This window comes from Camellia sinensis, chromosome 7, assembly GCF_055761805.1.
Source record: "Camellia sinensis isolate YWXY chromosome 7, ASM5576180v1, whole genome shotgun sequence".
Lineage (NCBI taxonomy): Eukaryota > Viridiplantae > Streptophyta > Magnoliopsida > Ericales > Theaceae > Camellia > Camellia sinensis.
Window position 1 is genome coordinate 55,116,953 of NC_138967.1, and position 23,091 is coordinate 55,140,043.

The 23,091-nt window shown below is 39.6% G+C and overlaps 1 protein-coding gene across 2 annotated transcripts in view; it reads left to right on the forward strand.

Annotated features, from left to right (window-relative positions):
- RAD50 (DNA repair-recombination protein (RAD50)) overlaps positions 1-23,091 on the forward strand; it is a 121,943-nt gene that overhangs the window by 59,434 nt on the left and 39,418 nt on the right. For both annotated transcript variants that reach the window (XR_014335337.1, XM_082877962.1), the window contains exons 9-16: positions 3,832-3,936; positions 4,018-4,125; positions 4,230-4,441; positions 4,568-4,660; positions 15,792-15,919; positions 16,567-16,681; positions 16,803-16,932; positions 17,054-17,263. Coding sequence is in view for 1 of the 2 variants with exons in the window: in XM_082877962.1 (XP_082734088.1) it covers positions 3,832-3,936; positions 4,018-4,125; positions 4,230-4,441; positions 4,568-4,660; positions 15,792-15,919; positions 16,567-16,681; positions 16,803-16,932; positions 17,054-17,263 (1,101 nt within the window). In the remaining variant the exon portion in view is untranslated. The remainder of the gene's footprint in view (positions 1-3,831; positions 3,937-4,017; positions 4,126-4,229; positions 4,442-4,567; positions 4,661-15,791; positions 15,920-16,566; positions 16,682-16,802; positions 16,933-17,053; positions 17,264-23,091) is intronic.

Genomic DNA, 23,091 nt, shown 5'->3' on the forward strand with positions numbered 1-23,091 from the left:
TCAGGCTATGCTTAAATATGGCTTCAAACAAAGTCAGGCAGATCACACATTGTTTGTGAAACATTCCTCACGCGGTAAGACTACAGCACTTATTGTTTATGTAGATGACATAGTTCTTACAGGCAATGATAGTGGGGAAATACCTCTGTTGAAGAAATATTTAGCTAAAGAATTTGAAATCAAAGACTTGGGAAGCTTGAAGTATTTTCTGGGAATTGAAGTTGCTCGCTCTAAGGATGGGATATTTATCTCACAGAGAAAATATGTGCTTGACCTGTTGAAGGAAACTGGGATGCTTGGCTGTAAGGCATGTGCCACCCCACTGGATCCCAATCAGAAATTGGGGGATGATGACGGAGGAGAAATTGTGGATAGGGGGAGCTATCAACGATTAGTGGGTAAGCTCATTTACCTATCTCACTCCCGTCCTGATATTGCTGTTGTTGTCAGTGTAGTTAGTCAGTTTATGCATGCTCCTCATCAGATTCACTTTGATGCTGTCATGAGAATCTTGAGGTATTTGAAGTCTGCTCCTGGTAAGGGTCTGTATTTTTCAAAGTATGATCATCTTCGTGTAGAAGCCTATACAGATGCTGACTGGGCTGGGTCAGTAACTGATAGGAGATCAACTTCAGGGTATTGCACATTTGTTGGCGGCAACCTAGTTACTTGGAGAAGTAAGAAACAGAATGTGGTTGCCAGGTCAAATGCAGAAGCTGAGTTTAGAGCTATGGCACAAGGTGTGTGTGAACTTTTATGGATCAAATTATTGTTGCGTGATCTAGGTATTGATCAGACGGACTCCATGCGGTTATACTGTGATAATAAGGCCGCCATCAACATCGCTCACAATCCAGTTCAACATGACAGGACAAAACATGTTGAGATTGATCGCCACTTCATTAAGGAGAGACTCACTAGTGGTACCATTTGTACTCATTTTGTCCAGTCTGGTGAACAACTTGCTGACATTCTCACCAAGGGGATTGGGAATAAACCATTTCATGACATATTAGGCAAGCTGGGCATGAGAGATATCTTCGCACCAGCTTGAGGGGGAGTGTTAGCGTATTATATTAGCCGAAAGTTTCACTAAGGTCTGTCTGTAATCATTTTGTGCCCTCAGGGATTATCTTGTAATTGACTCTCTTGTAAACCCTAATCTTCATTTTATAAATAGAGGGTGATATTCTATCACACCCTTAAGCTGGTTACTCGAGCTTCAAGTTGAAGTCTTGGTAACTTGTTGAGGTGTCTCATCGGAGATCATCCCAAGAGTTGGGATGCCATTCTTCCCCTAGCTGAGTTTGCTTACAACTCGTCACTCAATCACACCATTAACACTTCTCCCTTTGAAGTGGTTTATGGGATGAAACCCTCAAGTGTTGTGGACTTGGGTTCCTTTACCCATTTCAAGGAAAGGAAGTGTCAAAGCTGAGGAGATGGTTGCATTCATGAAGAATGTTCATGCTCAAATGAAGTCCCAAATTGAAAAGTCCAATGCCAAATACAAAGTGGCCGTTGATTCACATAAAGGAGAGTGTTATTTGAAGTGTTATTCAAAGTGGGGGATCTTGTTTGAGTTGTATTGAGCAATGAAAGTGTGAAGTGTTGAACAAAGTCAATGACAATGCCTATCAAGTCAAATTACCTCCTCATTTGGGAGTTTCCAACACATTCAATGTGCCACATCTTGTGCCTTATTTGCCGGATTCTTCTTGCACCAACACTGGTTCCCTTATTGTAGACTAGCTTCCTTATGGGATTTGTTTGTATTGTACTTGTCTAGTATTGCGTTTCATTTCTTATACATTGGTTGTATTTTTTTCATCTTTTCTTGAGGACAAATTCTTTCAAGTGGGAGAGTATGATGTAGGACATCATCTGCCTAACATGTGATTAGTTAGTGGGTAGTTAATTGATAGCCTATATCTAGTAGTGACCGTTTTGTAACTAAGTTTGATATATGATAATTGATTGATTAGAGATATTCTCTCTCTCTAGAACCTTTGGGTTCCTTCTCTCTCTTGTCCTTGGATTCCATCACAGGCCCAACCCACCGCATGTGCCGAGCACTCTGGTTGGTGACCTTCTTGAAATCTCAATTCTAAGTCTAGAAATGATGTTCTAAATCCCAAAACTGGAACATGGGACGACTCAAATGATAAACAAGATTCAACACAACAATAATGATCTTTGAAATAGAAAATTAACAACCCAACACTCCAAAGGATCTGAAAACAATACAAGTAGGTCTAATTAGAGAGTTGAAGTCGGGTTTAGGACCCGCGTTGCTGCAAGTTATTAGCTAAATTTGATATTATACTCATGTTTGTTCCATTTTTTGTGTTTGACCCTCACCTATGTTACATGGACTTGGTAAGAGAGTCAGATTTGGATACGTGTCCAGAAGTCGGATTCGCATGTTCTCTCAATTATAGGATACAGGGACTCAACTAAAAAGCATCCAAAACTTTAATAAGGATACGGGGTCACAGCATATTAATATATACATTAAAATTAAATATTCTATATATTGTTGAATTAGGAGGGAGGGGTTGGAAATGAATTAATACTAAAAAAAATAATGCTTAAAGAAATTAATTATTTTTTGTAAGTTGATGTTCATTTGAAGCTCATTGCAAGTGAAACTGATGTTGCTTGCAAATTGAAAGGTAAGTGGCAAAGAAATTGGAATCATATCATCAAATTACAATTCCAAGTGCAAATATGATGATGTCACACCTGATGACATTCTCGACTTAAAAAAAACTCAACTGTCTCTATTTGATTATATAATACTAATATACTTCTTTCATTGATAACATAAAAAATTGTACCTAGTCTATACCTATGTCACAGAACATACACTGCAGTTTGCAGATTGCTTTATTCGCATGATGCACTGCATATTTATCATAAAAAGTTGTGCATATTTGTGTTGTATTAAATATATATATATATATATTAAATATAAGAATCCATTTGGTGAGAGAGAGAGAGAGAGTTGCTTGTTGACGACACAGTGAGCTTTGACTGTGACACACCTTCTCCTCTCCGGTGAATTTTCAGAGGTATGGAACAATTTTCACACTCGTTACCTAGAAGTTCTTTTGTATGGAGTTCTGCCCAAAGTTAGACGTGTCCAAGATAACAGAGCCATGTCCGACACAGATCTCGCGCACACACATGTATTGTGTCGTGTCGACACGGGTGCTCCCCCCCTGAACTGGCGAGTCCATGTAACACAGACCCTCACATCTCAGCCATAAAGGTATTTAGAAAATCAGCCATGCTACTCGCGCAGAGAGAATTTCGCAGACTGGGACATAGATGTGGCTCAAAATGTTTGCAAGAACATTGTCTCACATCTGTGCATTACGTGTTCAGTACTTTCTGAGCGTGCAAACTTTATCTTTGAAGATTCACACTTTCTTGATGATCTGTCAGTGTCCTGATGGAACAAACTGGCATTTCTCCAGCTGGAAAGCATTGGAATTTGCTTTGTCTTTTTCTCATGTCCATGGCTTGTATTTCACTTCTACATATTTAGCAGTTCACTTGTTTTATTAAATGCTCTTTGATTAAATGGACTATTCTCTACTTTTTTGGATAAAAGTGTCTTTTTTATTTCCTTCTTTTATTCTTGCTCTTTTGTTTATTTATTTTTTAAATAAACTGTTTCAACTTAAATCACAATCTGAATTTTCATCACTTTGGGAAAGTCACATGCATCTGTTGCTTTATATGTGGTTGTTTCTATATTTTTGTATATTTGGGCACATTGTCGTCTGTGGTGATGGTCATTGACTGGGAAGGTTACTATTTCAGAAATCAAATGAATTAGAACTTAAGGTGGCATGGGATCGCTACATGGATGCAAATGATCAGTGGAAAGACACTGAGGCTCGAAAACAAGCTAAAGTTGACAGCAAGGTTTGTGATTAAGGATGCATGCTCTTACTCCTTCCAGTTCTTATTTCTGTGTTACATATCTTTACTTCTAATTACATGCAGAGTGGTCTTCTAAAACGTATTGAAGAGAAGGAAAATGAACGTGATTCATTTGAACTGCAAATTTCTAACGTGAATCTGACTGACATTGATGAGAAAGAAAAGGACATGGTAATGATGCCCTTTCTCAGTTGTTTTTCTTTGGTTTCAGAAGCTTGATTTTGGCTGATTACATTATTATTGTATGTAATGAAAACTTTCTTTTATCTTTGCAGAAAATTATGGTTGAGAGAAAGGCAAACCAACTTGCTGAAAGGAAATTTGACTCAACTAGACGCCAGAAGCAGACTGAGATATACACTATTGAGCAAGAAATTAAATCTCTTAATCGTGAGAAAGATATCATGGCTGCTGATTCTGTGGACAGAGTTAAACTGTCTTTAAAGAAGGCAGAGTTGGAAAATCACAAAAAAAAGCATAAAAAGATGCAAGTCAAATCTCTCTCTCTAATCCCTTCTGCTGTGCTTTTGTTTTGCTTTGGTGTATTCTTCTGATCCTTTCTTTCTGTCTAGTATTTTTTTTCGTGGAGCTGACGTATCTTTTTACTTTGTAGAATGGATGAAATCAAAGAAAGAGTTAAAGGAGTACTAAAAGGAAGGCTTCCTCCTGAGAAGGATCTGAAAAAAGAAATTGCTCAAGCCCTAAGGTTGTGTTAATGTTAACCGATGTTTCATTTTAAGTTGGTATATCTGCAAGTTCTTTTTTGATGTCTTAGTTATTCTGTCAATTAATTGGTAGAATTACTGGCAAATTAAGTGTCATGATGCGAATGCTCTTTCCAGTTGCTTTTATGTTTTGGAATTTAGTTTGCGAGTATGAGTATGGTTATTCTGGTTTTGTTTTAACTTTAACTTTGATTACTGCAGTTGCAGTGTAGCAGAAAACCATTTATAGGTTGTGTTTTTTCCTTTTATCATATTCAAGGTATAGGTTTTAAAAGTGCTATTTCTCAGATGCTCTCATTTTTTCATTTTTATTTTATTTTATTCATTTAGTCTTGTTTTTGGCTTTTGCTTTATTGCTGTGTAGCTGAAAACCATGTATAGGTTATATTTATGGGGAAATTACTATTCAGTGAAAATTTTATAAAATTATGACAAATTTGTGAAAAAGTTTATGAGTTTAATTATCAATTTTTATAAAGTTACCACTTATTTGTAAATATTTTTCAAAACTCCCTCTAAACTGAAATTTCCACTATATTTTTCGTTTATATTCATATTGAAGCTATGGGTTTTAAAGACGAGTGCTTCTCAGATGCTCTTTTTCTTTTTTTCATTCATTTAGTCTTGATTTCAATTTTTCTTAGATAAATTTATCGAGTAGTACGATTTCTAACCATTGCGTGTAAGATTTGCCAAATGAAAGCATGCTATGTTACACGGACTCGGGTACTTGTATTGAGTATGGGTGCATATCTAGGGGTTGGACACCTTAAAACTGAAAATGGAGTATACAGGGATACTGAAAGTAGTTATTTTTAAAAAATATTTATTAAATTATCATGTTAAACATTTATCCAAATAAAATTTTAAATAATATTTAATTAATTAAATACAACATAAAAATATTTTAAAATGAAATTATTATCTTTATAAAGTTATTATTTTAAAAGTAATGGGGTGAGAGAGAGAGAGAGAGAGAGAGAGAGAGATGAGTACGGGTAATGAAGACGAGATCGAGATCGCAGAACAAGAGATCGACATGAGTACGGGTAAGGAAGACGAGATCGAGACCACACTTCGACTTCGACTTCGACTTCGACGTCGAAGGGGAAGCTGAAGCCAGCGATAGGGGATCGAAGCAACAACGCTTGTCGAAGTCGTCAAACAGAGGATCGAATTCAACGGCAGGTTCTCTCTTTGTTCTCTCTTTCATTTCTTCTGCAGTTAGGGCAAAATAGAGTGGTATCCATTTGTAAAGAGTCGTATCGAGAGAGAGAGAGAGAGAGAGAGAGAGAGAGAGACATGAGTACGGGTAAGGAAGACGAGATCGAGATCGCAGAACAGGAGATCGACATGAGTACGGGTAAGGAAGACGAGATCGAGATCGCACTTCGACTTCAACTTCGACTTCGACTTCGACTTTGACTTTGACTTTGACGTCGAAGGGGAAGTCGAAGCCAGTGACAGAGGATCGAAGCAGCCACACTTGTCGAAGTCGTTGAACAGAGGATCGATTTCAACGACAGGTTCTCTCCTTGTTCTCTCTTTCGTTTCTTCTGCATTTAGGGCAAAATAGAGCCGTATCTATTTGTAAAGAGCCGTATCCTGGCCGTATCCCACACCTGTACACGTGTCGTGTCGTGTCGACACAGGTACCTCCCAAATTTCAAAGAGTCCGTGTAATGTAGAAAGCATGTGAACATGATTCTTGAAACCTTATATGCAAAAAAAAAAGAGAGTGACTTTTGACACTGAGCCTTTGTTTGGGATGTGGGTTGGCTTTCTGACTTTTTGACTATTTTAGCCTGGGCTAAAAAGCCTCATTTGGGATGAGTTTTTTGGCTTTTTTGACTTTTTGACTTGGGAATGATGTGTCCATAAGCAAAATTACAAAAATGCCCTTCACCCATTGTGAGAGATGAAATGAAGGTAATGAAACTGGTGATAATTTGGTCATTTTGGCTTTGCCTGCAGCAGCTGCCCAAGCACCTGAGCAAGGTTTGAAGATTGTGGCTAAAGTAGCCAATTTTGTCCCATGTGGCTAAATTAGCCCAAAGTGGGTATGCCAAACATAACCTGAGGATGCCATTGAAGAGCAAGTCCAGAACTGCTCACCGGAACACTTCGAGCATGTTGGAATTGATATATATATATACAATGTTCATTTTACCCTCTTTAAATATAGTAGCTCTAAAAAAGACAGGTAAAACAGTTCAGTTCCTGTGCCAGGAAGAGAGTATTTTATTTATTTATTTATTTATTTTGGGGTGTGTGGGGCCTGGGCTTGTGAGAGGGTATTGGCCTCCCTCCCTGCCTTGTCTCCATATATGAATGAAGTGGGATTAAGATTAATATAGGTGATCAAGCTTATTGCCTCATGATTCATATGAAGATGAAGGTTTCTCGTGGTGTCACATTATTACAGTGAGTCCCCCTGTCTCTACTTTGGCTAGCAGAGTCAATTAGATACAGTGCCATTGTGATTCTGTGTCAAGAATATTTGGGAAGACCGTTTATGCACTAATTATGTTTTGTGCTTGAGGAGGTCGCTTTAGCGAGAATGAAACTTCCTCGAACTTGGTAGCAATCTGATGTAGGACATGTGCCTAGCATGTGATGTTTAGTTAGTGGGTGGGTAGTTGGTAGCTTATATCTAGTGAATTAGAGATTTTTGTATGATTGATTAGAGATATTCTCTCTCTAGAACCTTAGGGTTCCTCTCTTTAAATTCTCTCTCTTGTTCTTGGATCCCATCATTTTGGTATCAGAGCATAGGGATTTGGATCCTATCTTTTCACTATTCCTCCTAATTTTCTAGTTGAATCATCATCTAGAAACTGACCTGGTTCAATTTGTGTCGCAACAAACAGTTGGAGTCTTAGTCATGGCACCTGGGGATCAAGCGATCTGAGTTCGTAACTCATTTGATGAGCACAATCTGATTTCTGTGCCTGAGTCGAAGCCTGTCTTCAAGTTCAAAGCCCTGAGTTTGGTTTGAATTTGTTAGGAAACCAGGGGGCGATTGCGATTTGATCTCTGTTTCTTGTATCGTGATTTGATTTCTCTCTCTGAAATCGAAGTTGAAATTGCAAACTGACCAGATTTCTTCATTTGCATCTGGTTCGCAGCTCCTGGATCTTGTTTGAAACTCTGAATTCTGGGTTCTATTTGAAGATTGTGACCCATTTTCCAGAGACATGGGTCTTTGCAAGGGAGATAATTTGGCTTTCGAATTGGGAACTGTTGCGATTGCTGATTCTTGTTCGAATTTTTTCTTGGATTTCGCATCTGATTGAAGTAATTTGATCACTCTTTTTCCTTTACTGGACTGTTTTGAATCCATTCTAGAGAATCCCCTTTGATTGCAGTTGCTTTTGAGGCAATCCGATGTCTGCTGTTGCAGTTGCGGTTGCGGTTGTTGTTGTTGTATGTTTGGTTGATTGGAATTTGACTATTATTGTGGTCCATCTCTTCTTTGATTAACACTGAGTTTTTGAAACTGGTTGGTCAAATTGGGTTTGTGATTTTGAACATTTGGGGTTTCAACAGCCCAACGAGGTGAAGGTCATACGGGTAGTTGTGGTAGGGCTTATGCTCCAAATTTGGGTGATGATACCGAGGTCAATCCTCCAGTTGGAAGGGATAATGGGGTTCCATATCCAAGAGATGAAATGGCCTAGACGAGAAGGCAAATTGCTGCTTTAATAGAGACGGTGCAACGTCTCCTACCTCCTACCAATGGTAGTGATGGTGCCGATGATACCGGGGGTGGTACTCATCACTCTTTTGATAATATTTTTTGGCTTTGCAAAGGCGTTGAGTGAATGTGGGTAAATTGGAAGTTGGAACAAGAGTGGGAGAACAATGTCAAAATTGAATTCCCCGACTTCCATGGAAGCCCTAATCGTGACAAGTTCATGGATTGGCTCAACACTATTAAGCATATCTTTGACTAAGGAGAGATTTCCAATGAGAAGAAAGTCAAGCTAGTTGCAATCAAACTAAGAGGAAGGGCTTCCGCTTGGTGGGAACTTCAACTTAGTCGTCGACAAAGTGGGAAAGAGAAAATCCATGATTGGGAGAAGATGATGAAGAAATTGAAGGAGAATTTCATACCGTTAAACTATCTTCGAAGTGTATTCCAAAACCTTTATGTCCTCAAGCAAGTTGGAAGTGTTAGAGAATACACGAAATCTTTCTATCATCAACTCATTGCTTAGGTTGATTTAAATAAGAGTGAAGAACAACGGGTGGTTCGTTATATGAGTGATTTGGAGCCTTCAATCCAATATGTTCTTGCCTTGCATACATTGTGGAATGTTTTCAAAGCCTATAATCGAGCTTTAGCTGTGGAGAAACAACAAAGCCGTCGTGCTTCCCAAATGGGACAATACCCCCAAGGAGGGTTTCGAGGTGGTTTTAGGCTGGGTCCTTCCCCTTCTAGGTTTGCCAAAGCTAGTCCTTTTTCCAAGTTTATGGACAAGGGTGCTTCTTCCTCTCAAACTCCTTATTCTAATGGTGCTTTCGGAAATCAAATTTGCCTCAAGGTGGAACCTTCAAGTGTTTCAAGTGTGGTGAACCAGGACATAGATCTTCCGATTGCTGCAAGAACATGGGCAATAATTGGAACAAGGCAATTCTCATTGAAGAAGTTGAGGAACATGGTAACTATGAGGATGCTCTAATTTTTGACAATTTGAGGAATGTTGAAATTGGTGGTGATAGTGATGAAGAAGAGGGTCTTGCTCTTATGTTGAAGAAGATGCTTCTATCACCAAAGCTAGAGAGCTAAGAAGGTTGGTTGCACACTAATATCTTCTATATCACTTGCAACATTAGTGGACATGTTTGTAACATGAGCGTTGGCAGTGGAAGTTGGGAGAACATGGTTTCTCAAGAAGTGGTGACTAAACTCAACCTTCCGGTAGAGAACCATCCACATCCTTATTTTCTATCTTGGTTCAAGAAAGGCAATGAGATTAAAGTCACTAAATGGTGCTTGATTTTATTTTCTATCCGAAACAGGTATATCGATGAAGCATGGTGTAATGTATTGCCTATGGATGCTTGCCATATTCTCCCTGGGCATCCTTGGCAATATGACCAACAATCTTTGCATGATGGCAAATAGAACACTTACACCCTATGAAGCATGGACACGGACACGCGACACGACACGACACAAACACCAAAAGATGTACCTTCAGATCAAGTCATTTTGTTGGGTTATGTCGTATCATCTTGTGGGGTGCTTATGGGCATGGAGAAGGTTAAGGCGATTGTGGAATGGTCTACTCCCTCTAGTGTCCATGAAGTGTGAAGTTTTCATGGGTTGGCTACCTTCTGTAGGCGGTTTATCTGTAATTTTAGTAGCCTTGCTGCCCCTTTAACCAACATTCTCAAGCTTAAGACTTTTGAATGGAGTAAAGAAGCTACCGATGGCTTCTAACTCTTGAAGAGGGTGCTTACTGAAGCTCTAATTTTGGCACTGCCGACTTTGACAAAACCTTTGAGGTTGATTGTGATGCCTCAGGGATTGGCATTGGATGTGTCCTTTGCCAAGAAGGGAAGCCAATCGCTTTCTTTAGTGAGAAATTGAATGGGGGTAAGCTCAAGTATTCTACTTATGAGTTGGAGTTTTATGCCACCATCCAAGCCATCAAGCATTGGAGCTACTACCTTGCTTACAAAGAGTTCGTGCTCAACACCGACCATGAGGTCCTCAAATACATCAATAGCCAATCCCATCTCAACAAAAGACATGCTAAATGGGTGGCTTACTTGCAACAATTTACGTTCTACTTGCAACATAAATCGGGTGTCCTTAATATGGTGGCCAATGGGTTGAGTAGGTGGACGACTCTCTTGGTTGAGATGAAGAATGAAGTTGTGGGTTTTGATGAGTTTCGTACATTCTATGCAAGTGATCATTACTTCTACAAAATTCTTATTGCTTTGCAAAGAAAGGATAGAGCTACTCATCCAAGTTACATGTTAAGGGATGGATTCCTCTTCCATGGCCTTAAGTTGTGTGTTCCTAGTTGTTCCTTGAGGACACATTTGTTGATCAAGCATTATAAGTTGGGACATTTTGGTAAGGACAAGACACTTGTGTTACTTCAAGATGCCTACTATTGGCCAGGCATGAGACCAAGGATGTGTGAAATTACGTGAAACGGTGTCAAATTTGTCAAGGAAGTAAAGAGACTGCAACTAATGCGGGTTTGTATGTGCCTTTACCAGTACTGAATGGTCATGTTTGATTCACAAGATTAATAGTGAAGTATTAATAATTCTATTAAATTAGTGTAGTATTCACTATCCAATTGGATTAATATCCATTGGATTAATAATTCCACCCTTATCCCATTACTAATAATCCTACAAATTTGTTGGATTAATTATCTATTGGATTAATAATCCTAAACCAAAATATTAAAACAAACATAGGATAATTGGGCCCACGGATTAATAATCCCAATCCCATGCTCTAATCCACCCAATCAAACATGTCCAATGGTTCTTGGCAATGCATTAGTATGGACTTGGTGTTGGGTTCGCCTCCTACATAAAGGCGTAGTGATTCTATTATAGTGGTAGTGGATCGCATCTCCAAGATGTGGCACATTTTATTCCTTGCAAGATGACCATGGATGCTACAAACATCGCTAACCTCTTCTTCAAGGAAGTCTATAAGTTGCATGGGGTGCCTACCTCTGTTATGTCCAATAGAGATGTTAAGTTCCCTTCTCACTGTTGGAGAATCTTGTGGAAGAAAATTGGTACCGATTTGAATTTTAGCACTACTTTTCATCCTCAAACCAATGGCCAAACGGAGGTGGTAAATCGAAGTCTTGGCAACTTGTTGAGGTGTCTTGTGGGAGATAATCCCAAGAGTTGGGATGACATTCTTCCGTTAGCCGAGTTTGCTTACAACTCATCACTTAATAGCACCATTAACACTTCTTCCTTTGAAGTGGTTTATGGGATGAAGCCTTCAAGTGTTGTGGACTTGGTTTCTTTGCCCATTTCAAGGAAGGGAAGCGTTAAAGCGGAGGAGATGACTGTTTTCATGACGAATGTTCATGCTCAAATTAAATCCCAAATTGAAAAGTCCAATGCCAAATTCAAATCGGCTGTTGATGCACATATAAGGAAAGTGTGATTTGAAGTGGGGGATCTTGTTTCAGTTAGGTTGAGCAAGGAAACGTATCCTCAAGGTTCTTGCACAAATGTTTTCATTTCTTTTGCATTGGTTGTACTTTGTTTTCGTCTTCAGTTGAGGACAAGTTATTTTGAGTGGGAGAGATTGATGTAGGACATGTGCCTAACATGTGATGTTTAGTTAGTGGGTAGTTAGTTGGTAGCCTATATCTAGTGAATTAGAGATCAATTGTAACTAACTTTGATATATGCTAATTGATTGATTGGAGATATTCTCTTTAGAACCTTAGGGTTCCTCTCTCTGTAAATTCTCTCTTGTTCTTGGGTCCCATCATAGACTCCGGGCCTGCAAGGATGATCTTGATGAAATGTTGAAACATTATTATGTTTGGATTATGGAGAGCAAGGACAAATTTGGAAGGCTTGGGCACCATGTGTATTTCAACAATTGATGGAAATGTATTTAGCTAACATAGAATACTCTTATGAGGTCTAGGTAATGCAATCCATAAGCAAATCAATAATCAAATTGAGAAAGAGAACACAAATGCCCCATTTAGGGTAAAACCCCTAAGGCTAGAGAGAGAAACCAAGCTCAACTTTATTCAAGTACAAAGAGTATTACATCACCTATTTATAGACTACTACTAATAAGCTATTTGGCATATACTTAACCTATACTTAACCTATTTATTCTACTACATCAGACATAAGCAAATCAAGAATCAAATTGAGAGAGTGAACACAAATGCCCCAATTAGGGGTAAAACCCCCAAGGGCTAGAGAGAGAAACAAGCTCAACTCTATTCACAATGTATATTCTTTAATCAAAAGCCAAGTACAATGAATATTATGTCACCTATTTATGGACTACAGCTAATAGGCTATTGAACATATACCTAACCTATTTATTCTACTACATCAAACTCTCCCTCTTTAAGAAACTTGTCCTCAAGTTTAAGTAGCAACTAAGTGAAGCTCAATGTAGGTGAGGAATAGGCATTGCATCTCATTTCCATACTCAACACAAACATCGCTCTCACAACTCCTCTTTCCTTGAATACCTGGAATTGCATATCCTTAGCTAAACAACCATAGGTGCAAATTGACATTCCCCATCATGCCTATGCCATACCTTCTTGCTATAGCTTGGACAAACCTCCATTTTCCCGAGCCCTGCATCTCTGTTCGGCATACTGGTGCAAAGATGTACTCAGTCGGTTGGAATGAGATCAATAGACTAGCAAACAGATAGCTTCCAAAGCAAGGTTGAGGAATGTGACAAAAGATGAAAGGATCCACTATGCATCCACTAGAAAGAGCCACGTGAGAGAAGCTAGTTAGGAGCGAGAATTCTACATTACAGACACAATAGTCAAATGAGCATCAACACCTGCAGTGTACTCAACTCAAGCCAACATCTTATAGAGGCATATAGAAGCAAGAAACACACACATCGAGCTTCAAAGACGGTCTAAAGCAAAATTTATTTGCTTTATCTCAACTCGCTGATTATGAGTTTGATTTGGATTTGCATCATTGCTCCTTCCATGTGAGAGAATCATCACAGTATCTTCACCTAATATTTGCAACAGATCCTCTATTTTGGCCCACCCTACAACCCTGATCTTTGATAAGCCAATGATACAAACAATAGACAAAAGTGCATTGTATTGCCTCAGGTCTTGTTTAATCCAAGGAACCTTAAACTCACTCATGAGTCAAATTTATGCAAAAACAACAAATCAGAATGCTTCTTTGATTTCAAATTCAAGAGTCATGATCTTGCAGCGAAAGACGAGGACCTAAATCGCAACTGATTCAAAGTGTAGATCACGAGAATCAGGATTATCATGAAGAAGAATCATATTCGAGATGTGGTCAGCACTATTGGAGAACTCAAAGTTGAGATCAAGCTTTAGATGACTTAGACGCAGAACATCTAGTTGGAATCGCACATTGAAGCTCTAGGTGACAAAATTGAAATCACCAAGCTGACTGTAATGAAGAACCCCAAGTAATTGAGATGTGAGATCAACTAAGAAAACGCAACACAAAATCCAGATCAAAGTTGCGAAAGGAAATCTAGGGATTTGAATCTGATTTCTTGACCGCAAGAGAAGAAACCAAACCTTCGAACTAGAGAGTTGACCTAGGGACAACCAGAACACTGAGCACTGAGATCACAAATTGCGATTATGTGAAGGGTACCCAATTTGCGAAATGAAATCGAGATGATTTGAGTCGAATCTTGATTGAAATCATGTTGCAAAGTTGACATCAGTGCGAAACAGGTGGTGCGAAGTCGACTTGTGTTTGTGATGGGCTTGCATGGGTTGTGACGGTCAGATTGCAACATTCGACATTCTAGAGCACTAATCGTGTTTGCAATCGAGATGAACACTTGTCGAAGGAAGAATAGGATCAAAGAGCAACGAACCAAGTGCTATGACTGAAATTCTTTGTGGGTCAATCAAACCAGGCTAGTTTTTGGATGATGATTCCTGAAAACTGGAGCGCAACACACCAAGGCACATGAAGCTACGAATTCCTTTGGATACGCGAGTTCAGATCTTCAACCTGGAGTTTGATTTGAGTTTAGATCTTGGCAAGAACAATTGAATCGAGATCGCAACTCAACTATATGGTCAGATTGAAGTCGATCCAGAGTCACATTGCTTCCAGATCTGGTATTCGAATTGAGTTTTTGAATCTCATCCAAGACCTTCGATTCGAGTTCAGATTGCTTCTAGGGTTTCAGATTCATGTCCGGATCACAACTAGGACTTCAGATTGAAGTCGATTTGATGAAACAAAGAACGATTTTCCCTCAGATCTGAGTTTGCGAAGTTAAATTTCTCCTTAGATTTGAACTCATGAAATTCGATTTTCGTTCTAGATCTGCATTCAAGATGCTCGATTTCAAGTTCTAACCAACAACTATGGTTCGAAATGAGCAAAATCTCAACTCTAACACTCGTGATGAAGTTCGAATCAACTTAATCAAACTCGATTCCCTTGTTTAATTCCAATAGCGATTTGGTGCAAATGGCAAACAAGGAGTCCTGACACCAGAATCTGAACCAGATTCAACACCAATGTTGTTAGGGAAGTAAATAGAGGATAAAATTAGGGCCTAAGAACTAAATGAATATTTCCTAAAATCGTTGGATGAAATAGGAACCAAAAGATCTGAGCTTGAAGCTCTGATCCTAGATAATGCAATCCATAAGCAAATCAAGAATGAAATTGATAGAAAGAACACAAATGCCCCAATTACGGGTAAAAGCCCTAAGGGCTAGAGAGAGAAACCAAGCTCAACTCTATTCACAATGTATATTGTTTAATCAAAAGCCAAGTACAATGAGTATTACATCACGTATTTATAGACTACAGATAATAGGCTATTTAACATATACTTAACCTATTTATTCTACTACATCACTAGGACAAGCCCTTGTTCAAAAAAAAAAAAAAAAAAAAAAAAAAGGTGCAGGATAAGCATGAGTTGAGAATGAGAGTTCAATAGTCAGTTCTATACAAAAACTATAATTAAGTTAGAAGAGATCCCTCTGTCAGTCTGATGTTCCATATCTTTTTTGTTTCTTTTCTTTCTCTCTCCCTCTCTTTTTGGTCTTCTTAATTCAGCAACTCCATTTTTTAATGGAAATGTGGGTATAATCGTAATTTTAGAGAAACATAAAAGCTAAGCCATGATACTACTGCTCAACATCTTGATGAGACCAAACAATTTTCATGTTGCAATCCAATATATATATGCATCGATACATATTCTGAATGATAGCAAAGCGAGAAAAAGAAAAAAAGTATTTCAAGAGTTTTAAGTCTGTAGGCTGACGGACATGATGGTTCCTACTTTGTTTACATTTTTCCATTCTCTGAATACATTATGACTCCATATGTCATAATATACTTTCTTTAGTGCAGGGCTCTTGGAATGGAGTTTGACGACTTGAGCTCAAAATCTCGTGAAGCTGAAAAGGAGGTGAATATGTTACAGATGAAAATACAAGAAGTTAATAATAACCTGTCCAAACTTCACAAGGATATGGATTGTGAGCCTCATTCCTCTCTTGATTAAAGTTATCTGTCAAGGCTTTCGTTTTTCTAGATTTGGAGTTGCTGTTATTCCTTTTGTATTTATAATTTTGTTGTAATGAAGAATCTGGGATGAGATGTGCTTGGTAGTAACACATTCATGTATGTTTACATATCTAATGGAAAAATAGATATGATGTTTCCTTTTCAACCTTCTTGAGGATGATCTTATCAATTAAGTAATCAATCTTTTTAATTTTATTTTGCTGCATCGATTACTAATTCATTAATTGTACATTTATGATTTCTATATAGTGGAGAATATTGATGACAAACATATAATGAAACACTATCTGCAGATCACTTTTTCTTCCAACTGATAGAAACAGAATCAAGAAAAGGGAGAGAGAGGGGGGGGGGGGGGGGGGGGGGGTTAAGCATTAATTGGAATTGTGACAAATTCAGTATCAATTCTAACCTATATGCTGTCAAACTTGTAGAAGCAACTTGTCCACAGCAACTCAAGAATGGAAACATATTATTGCCTCTAGTTTTTTTTTTTTTTTTTTGCTAGCAGCTTACCAATTCTCCCCTTTCCATGCGCAGACTGTGAAATTTGCCATTCAGTGAGATTCATTAATTTATTCTTGTGATTGGAATGCAGCCAAAAAGAGATTTATTGAATCAAAAGTCCAGTTCTTGGATCAGCAGTATGTTAGCATTGACTCTTATCTCCAAGTTTTTGATTCGGCTAAAGAGAAAAGAGATGTGCAAAAAAGGTACTTGGTTTTGAATTTATTTCATGGACGATGCACGATCTTGCAACTCAGTTTAGCATCATTCGTTCATAACTAAGTTTCCTATTCACTTGTTTAATTTTTTTTGTCATGTTGCGTGCAGCAAATACAACATTGCTGATGGTATGCGACAAATGTTTGATCCTTTCGAAAGAGTTGCCCGTGCTCATCACATTTGTCCTTGCTGTGAGCGCCCTTTCTCAGCTGAAGAGGAAGATGATTTTGTTAGAAAGGTTGATAAATTTCATTATTAGCTTGTTGCACAACTTTTTCATGGATGATTTAATGTTCCTCTTGCCATTGCCTCTTCTGGGCTTTCGCTAATATTGATTCAGACTTACTTGTGCATCACAGCAAAGGGTGAAGGCTGCAAGTTCTGCAGAGCATATGAAAGTGTTGGCTGTGGAGTCCTCTAATGCTGATTCCTGCTTCCAGCAGTTAGACAAGCTTCGTGTGGTATATGAAGAATATGCTAAAATTGGCAAGGAAACAATTCCTCTTGCAGAGAAAAAGATGAATGAACTAAATGAGGAGTTGGATCAAAAATCTCAGGCACTTGATGATGTAATTGTCAATTCTGGTCTTTTTTATTTTTTATTCATGGTTTTAGATATTATGGTTTTCGCATGTTAAACTTGCTATGTTAAAGCTTCATCTGTCTTTAGATTTTTCATCATGTGTAAGGATTATTAGTTTTTTTTATTTTTTATTTGGATAAATAACCATACTTTATTAAAAAGCATCAAGATGATGCAAAAAGTACAAAAATGGAAGCCATAGAGGCTCCACAGAGTAACAAATCAAATCTTCCACAAAATCTACAAAAGCCAAAACATCAGGATCAAACGAACTTGTCACCCAGCTATGTAAAACTGTAAGTAGTCGTCTTTCTAACCAAGGTGCTGAATGAGACATCCCTTGAAAAATACGCCTATTCCACTCCAACCAAACCAACCATAGAATACAATGAGAAGCAAGCATCCACGCCTTTTGACACCTCCTCGCGACTCGACCCCACACCCAACTTTGCATGACTACCTTAACCGAATCCGACTGCACCCAAGCCAAACCAAAAGTCGCAACCACTAAAATCCAAAGGCGAGAAGTAACTGGACAATGAACTAGCAAATGATCTAACGATTCCGCATCACCACAACACAAACAACACCAATTAACCAATATATGGCCATGACGAATTAAATTATCTCTAGTCAAGATACGCTCCAACATGGCCGTCCACACAAAAAAGTCCACCTTAGATGGCGTACCCGAAACCCAAACACACTTCTAAGGGAAAGCAACAGCCCCCTCATGAGCAAGCATACCATAATAAGAAGATACAGAAAACATGCCCTTAGCCCTAGGAAACCCCCATGCCAAAGAATCCTGCCCTCCCCCACTCGCAACTCATATAAAAAACCCAATAGCTCCACCAACTGATCTTGCTCCCAATTGTAAGAATTTATGTATTATTGATTGATATATATTGTTGTGTATATTACAAATGGTGAGTAGCTCATTATATAGGAGAGGGTGAGTGTAGTAGGTGAGGAGTAGGTGAGGAGTAGGTGGTGGTAGGTGATGGTAAATTGGTGGTAGGTGATGGTAAATTCTAACAGCCCCCCGCAAACTCAAGGACGATAGAAACTAACCAACTTGAGTTTAAAGAGAGGAACAAAACAAGAAAATACATAAAAATAAAAAAGGATAGGTGACACTGTATGGTCGTGTCAGACCATTGGTGAAGACACTGGATGGTGGTGTCATAACGTTGTAGAGGACACTGTATGGGGGTGTCATAACCATGTAGAGGACACTGTATGGTGGTGTCATAACGGTGTAGAGGACACTGGATGGCGGTGTCAGACCGATGTAGAAGACAGTTTATGGGGTCATATCGGACCGTTGTAGCAGACAATGGTGTGACAGTTGTTGTGACAGTTTACGGAGTCTTGCTGGACCCTTGTAGAAACTAACCGGAATCAATGTCGGGACAGTTTACAGAGTCTTGTCGGACCCTTGTAGAAATGAACCGGAAACAATGTCGGGACAGTTTACAGAGTCTTGTCGGACCCTTGTAGAAACTAACCGGAATCAATGTCGGGACAGTTTACAGAGTCTTGTCGGACCCTTGTAGAAACTAACCGGAATCAATGTCGGGACAGTTTACAGAGTCTTGTCGGACCCTTGTAAAAGTGGCACCCTCAAAAGGTGTGCCCAATTTTGTCAAAAGGCGTGCCATCAAAAGGCGTGCCCAATTCATCAAAAGGGGTGCCGGACATGATGGCGAGGCACGTGGGCGCCTTGGCTTGCGTGCCCGTTTGTCGGCTGGTGGTAAGAGGCGCGCGATGCGCGTGGCTGCCTCGGCTATAAGACAGAGGCTGAGGCTGAGGCAAAAAACCTGCGAGAGATATTCTGAGAGAGATTTCTGAGAGAGATACTGTGTAACACTCTGGTGCCTAGAAAATGGCTTCATCGTCTTCCCGCGGGCTGCTCACCCTCTTTCCCGACTTCAACGAGTCAACGAGAGAGAGAACTGGTGCGGTGGCACTGGAAACTCAACCAAGCGCCCCGGAGTTTGCTCCGTTGAACTTTCCGATGCGGTCGGTGGAGCAAAGAATGGCAGTGCAGTCAGATGTGGAGGCCAATCAGTATACTTTGAAGGCATGTGTGGAAAGCATGACGGCGGTCACAAATTTGTCGAACCGGCTGCAGAGTAGGACAAATGAGGTGCAGCATGTAAACGCCCAACTGGCTCTGCTCCAACGCATGTATAAGGATGCGCGAGCAGAGATAAGTGTGCTAAAGGCGGAAAACAAGGAGCTAAAGCGGAAGGCCACCGTGATGTTCCGATTTGGAGGTCCACCATATGCTGGAGTGGAGGAGCAGGGAGGAGGCAACTTGCTTGGTGGTCTAGGAAGCAACACCGAGGCAGCACCGTCAAGGGCCGCCCAGGATGGAGGAAAGAAGAAGAGACCTGCGGCAGAGTAGAGAAGAAAAAATCGTGCCTGTGGATGTGGTTGTTTTGTGGGTGTTGTTTTTTTGTTGATGTTTTTTTTTTTTTTTTGGGTGTAAAATGCTGATCGGGGTTGATTCCCGGCAAGAAGAAATGATAAGATTGTAAAATGTTGTTTTTGTTTTTTTTTTTTTATTTTTTATTTTTTATTTTTATTGTGGATTTGGTAGTGTTTTGTGAAAAAAAAAAAAATAAAATAAAATGAAAGAAAACAAGGGATAAAGAAAATTGATAAAAAAGATTGGTAGATGGATTATATGAAAAATATCAGTGTGGGAAATGAAAGAAAATAAAATAAAGAGTTAAAAAAAGAGAGGTGGTTGAATATGTGGGCTCGGATGTGGAGGTAAATAAAAAAATAGGTAGATATATAGATAGAAAATAAAAGAAAGTGGAAGAGAATGGGAACACGCTGGAAAAAGTGGAGAAAAAAAATAAAAATAAAAATAAAATAACGGTTTAAACAAATCAGTGATAGTGTGTGAATCTGTAAATTGGTATGGTATATTATAATATATTATAATAAATAATATGATAGGAACAGACCCACGAGGTGACAGCGGGGATAGTCAAAAGGCCACCCACATGGCTACGAAGAACAGCAACAGCTTTATCAAAAGGCCAACCTCATTGCTACTAAAAGCACGTGATCTCAGAACACCCCAAAGAGAGAGATTAGAGAGAGCTGGAATTAAAAAAAGGGTTTATGGAGTTGTACAAAGCTTGTCCACCGAAGAGTTACACGCTGTTTTGTCCAGAGAGAGGGAGAGAGAGCCGAAGCAATGGTGTCTGGATCGGGAAAATGCGCTCGGCGGGTGGTGGTGGATGCTCGGCCCCACATGCTGGGACGACGGGCGTCGATCCTCAACGGCCAGAAAGGGGTGGTGGTACGCTGCGATGAGATCTGCCTCTCGGGGGGCCTGGTTTGCCATAATGTCCGGCAGAAGATGAGATCGGCTGAGATCTGCCTCTCGGCTGGAGACAGAAGTCGGAGTCGAGGAACGCTTCCATGATCGCCGTCGTGCCGTCGAGACAGTTTTCCCGAGCGCAGTCCACGTGGTGGCAAACGGTCTGTAAAAGGCCTCGGAAATCGTGCTTGATGGATTGACGGGAGGTCGTATACGTAGATTTTACGGGACTCGCAATCGCCGGCGTGAAAGACCGGCGAGAATTGATGGGTAGAGAGACAAACATGAGGAGCTCCGGTGATGTAGAGTACCAGGAAGACTTGGAAGAGGATGACGAGGAAGAAGAATGTGCGGTGGCGTAGGGAAATGTTGGATAGGGCAGAGTTTAATGTGGGTTTGAGTTCTGGGGTGGGTTGAATTGGTTGAGATCCGGCGAAGAACACCAAGATCTTTAACCTTGCTCTGATACCATGTAAGAATTTATGTATTATTGATTGATATATATTGTTGTGTATATTACAAATGGTGAGTAGCTCATTATATAGGAGAGGGTGAGTGTAGTAGGTGAGGAGTAGGTGAGGAGTAGGTGGTGGTAGGTGATGGTAAATTGGTGGTAGGTGATGGTAAATTCTAACACCAATCTTAAACATCGCAGCGCAGGCGCACATTCCAAACAGTCGAAACGCCCTGGCCAGATCGCACTATAAGATTTCTGAATAGCTTTCTGTATATTCAATTGTATAGAATACAAAGATTACAACTAATATTTATAGCAATCCTAAATCTAATCTATAATAGAAAATAATCCTATACAATCAATCGAATATCAACCTAACTAATTGATACATAATACCATAATTACATAATAATACCATAATTACATAATACCATATTCTCACACTTCCGCTCAAACTCAAGGTGTTTTAGTAGAAAACACTGAGAGTTTGCCAATAAGAAACTGAAATCGAGCAGTTGTGTGAGTCTTTATAAAGAAATCAGGAAGTTACAATGCCGAAGAAACAAAAGAAAGCGAGATAGAGCCAGACTGCAGATGCTGACGGACAAAATGACAATCAATCTCAATGTGGTTTGTCTGCTCATGAAAGACAGCGTTATGAGCAATCTGAATAGCACTGCGGTTGTCACTGTAAAGGGAGGTCGGAGAAGACTAAGGGACACCCAAATTAGTTAAGAGACAACGAAGCCAAACAATCTTATAAGTCATAGCACAGTACTCAACCTCAGCAGTGGAACACGCAACAACAGTCTATTTCTTGCTCTTCCAAGAAATCAAGAAATCACCTAGAAACATGCAGAAGCCAGAAGTGGACTTATGATCAGTGACATCACCAGCCCAATCAGAATAAACATAAGTTACAAAGTCCAAAGAGGAAGTAGAAGACAACAACCCCTGAAAGATAGTCCCTCGGAGATGGCGAAGAATCCGAACCAATGCAGCTCAATGTGGGGAGCGAGGAGTAGAGACAAATTGGCTAACCACATGAACAACATAGGCAAGATCAGGACAAATAATTGTCAGGTAGACTAAGCAACCCACGAGCTCTCGATATAAAGTAGGATCATCCAGAAGAACACAATCAGTTGTGTTGAGCTTTACATTAAGTTCAATGGGGGTATCAAAAATCTTAGTGTCAGTAAGACCGGCACGATGAATAACCTCATTGGCATACTTGGCCTGAGAGAGAAAGTAGCCCTTTGGGAGAAGAAGTTACCTCAATACCAAGAAAATACCGCAATGGGTCCAGATCCTTCATTTCAAAGGTGCGGAAAAGATGTTGCTTGACCTCAAATATAGCAGAAGAGTCAGAACTAGTGATGATCATATCATCCACATACAGTAATAATGCAACAAATCCAGTAGAGGTGTGGAGAAGAAATAAAGTAGAGTCTTGGGCACAAGGATGAAACCCAAACTCAGTAACAGCAGCAGTCCAAAAGCAATCATACCAAGCACGAGGAGACTGCTTGAGACCATACAAAGCACGCCGAAGGCGACAAATCTGTCCAAACGAATGGTGAAGGCCAGGGGGAGGACGCATGTAAACCTCCTCAGTGAGATAGCCATTAAGAAATTCATTCTTAACATCCATCTGATAAAGAGGCCAAGAACGAATAGCAGCGACAGAGATCAAAGTACGAACAATAGTCATCTTGGTAACAAGAGCAAAGGTCTATTTATAATCAATACCATGCTACTGTGAGAAAGCTTTGGTAACCAGACGAGTTTTGTAGCGCTCAAGAGAACCATCAGAATGAGTCTTGACTTTGTAAACCCATTTGTTACCAATCAGATTTTTACCAGTAGGCAAAGGAACCAACTTCCAAGTACTAGTTTTCTGTAAATTAGACAACTCATCCTCCATAGCTTGAACCCAATGAGGATCCTGACAGGCCTTCTTGTAAAACTAAGGTTCTGAAAAAGAGTGAATAATAGACAAAAAAAAGTA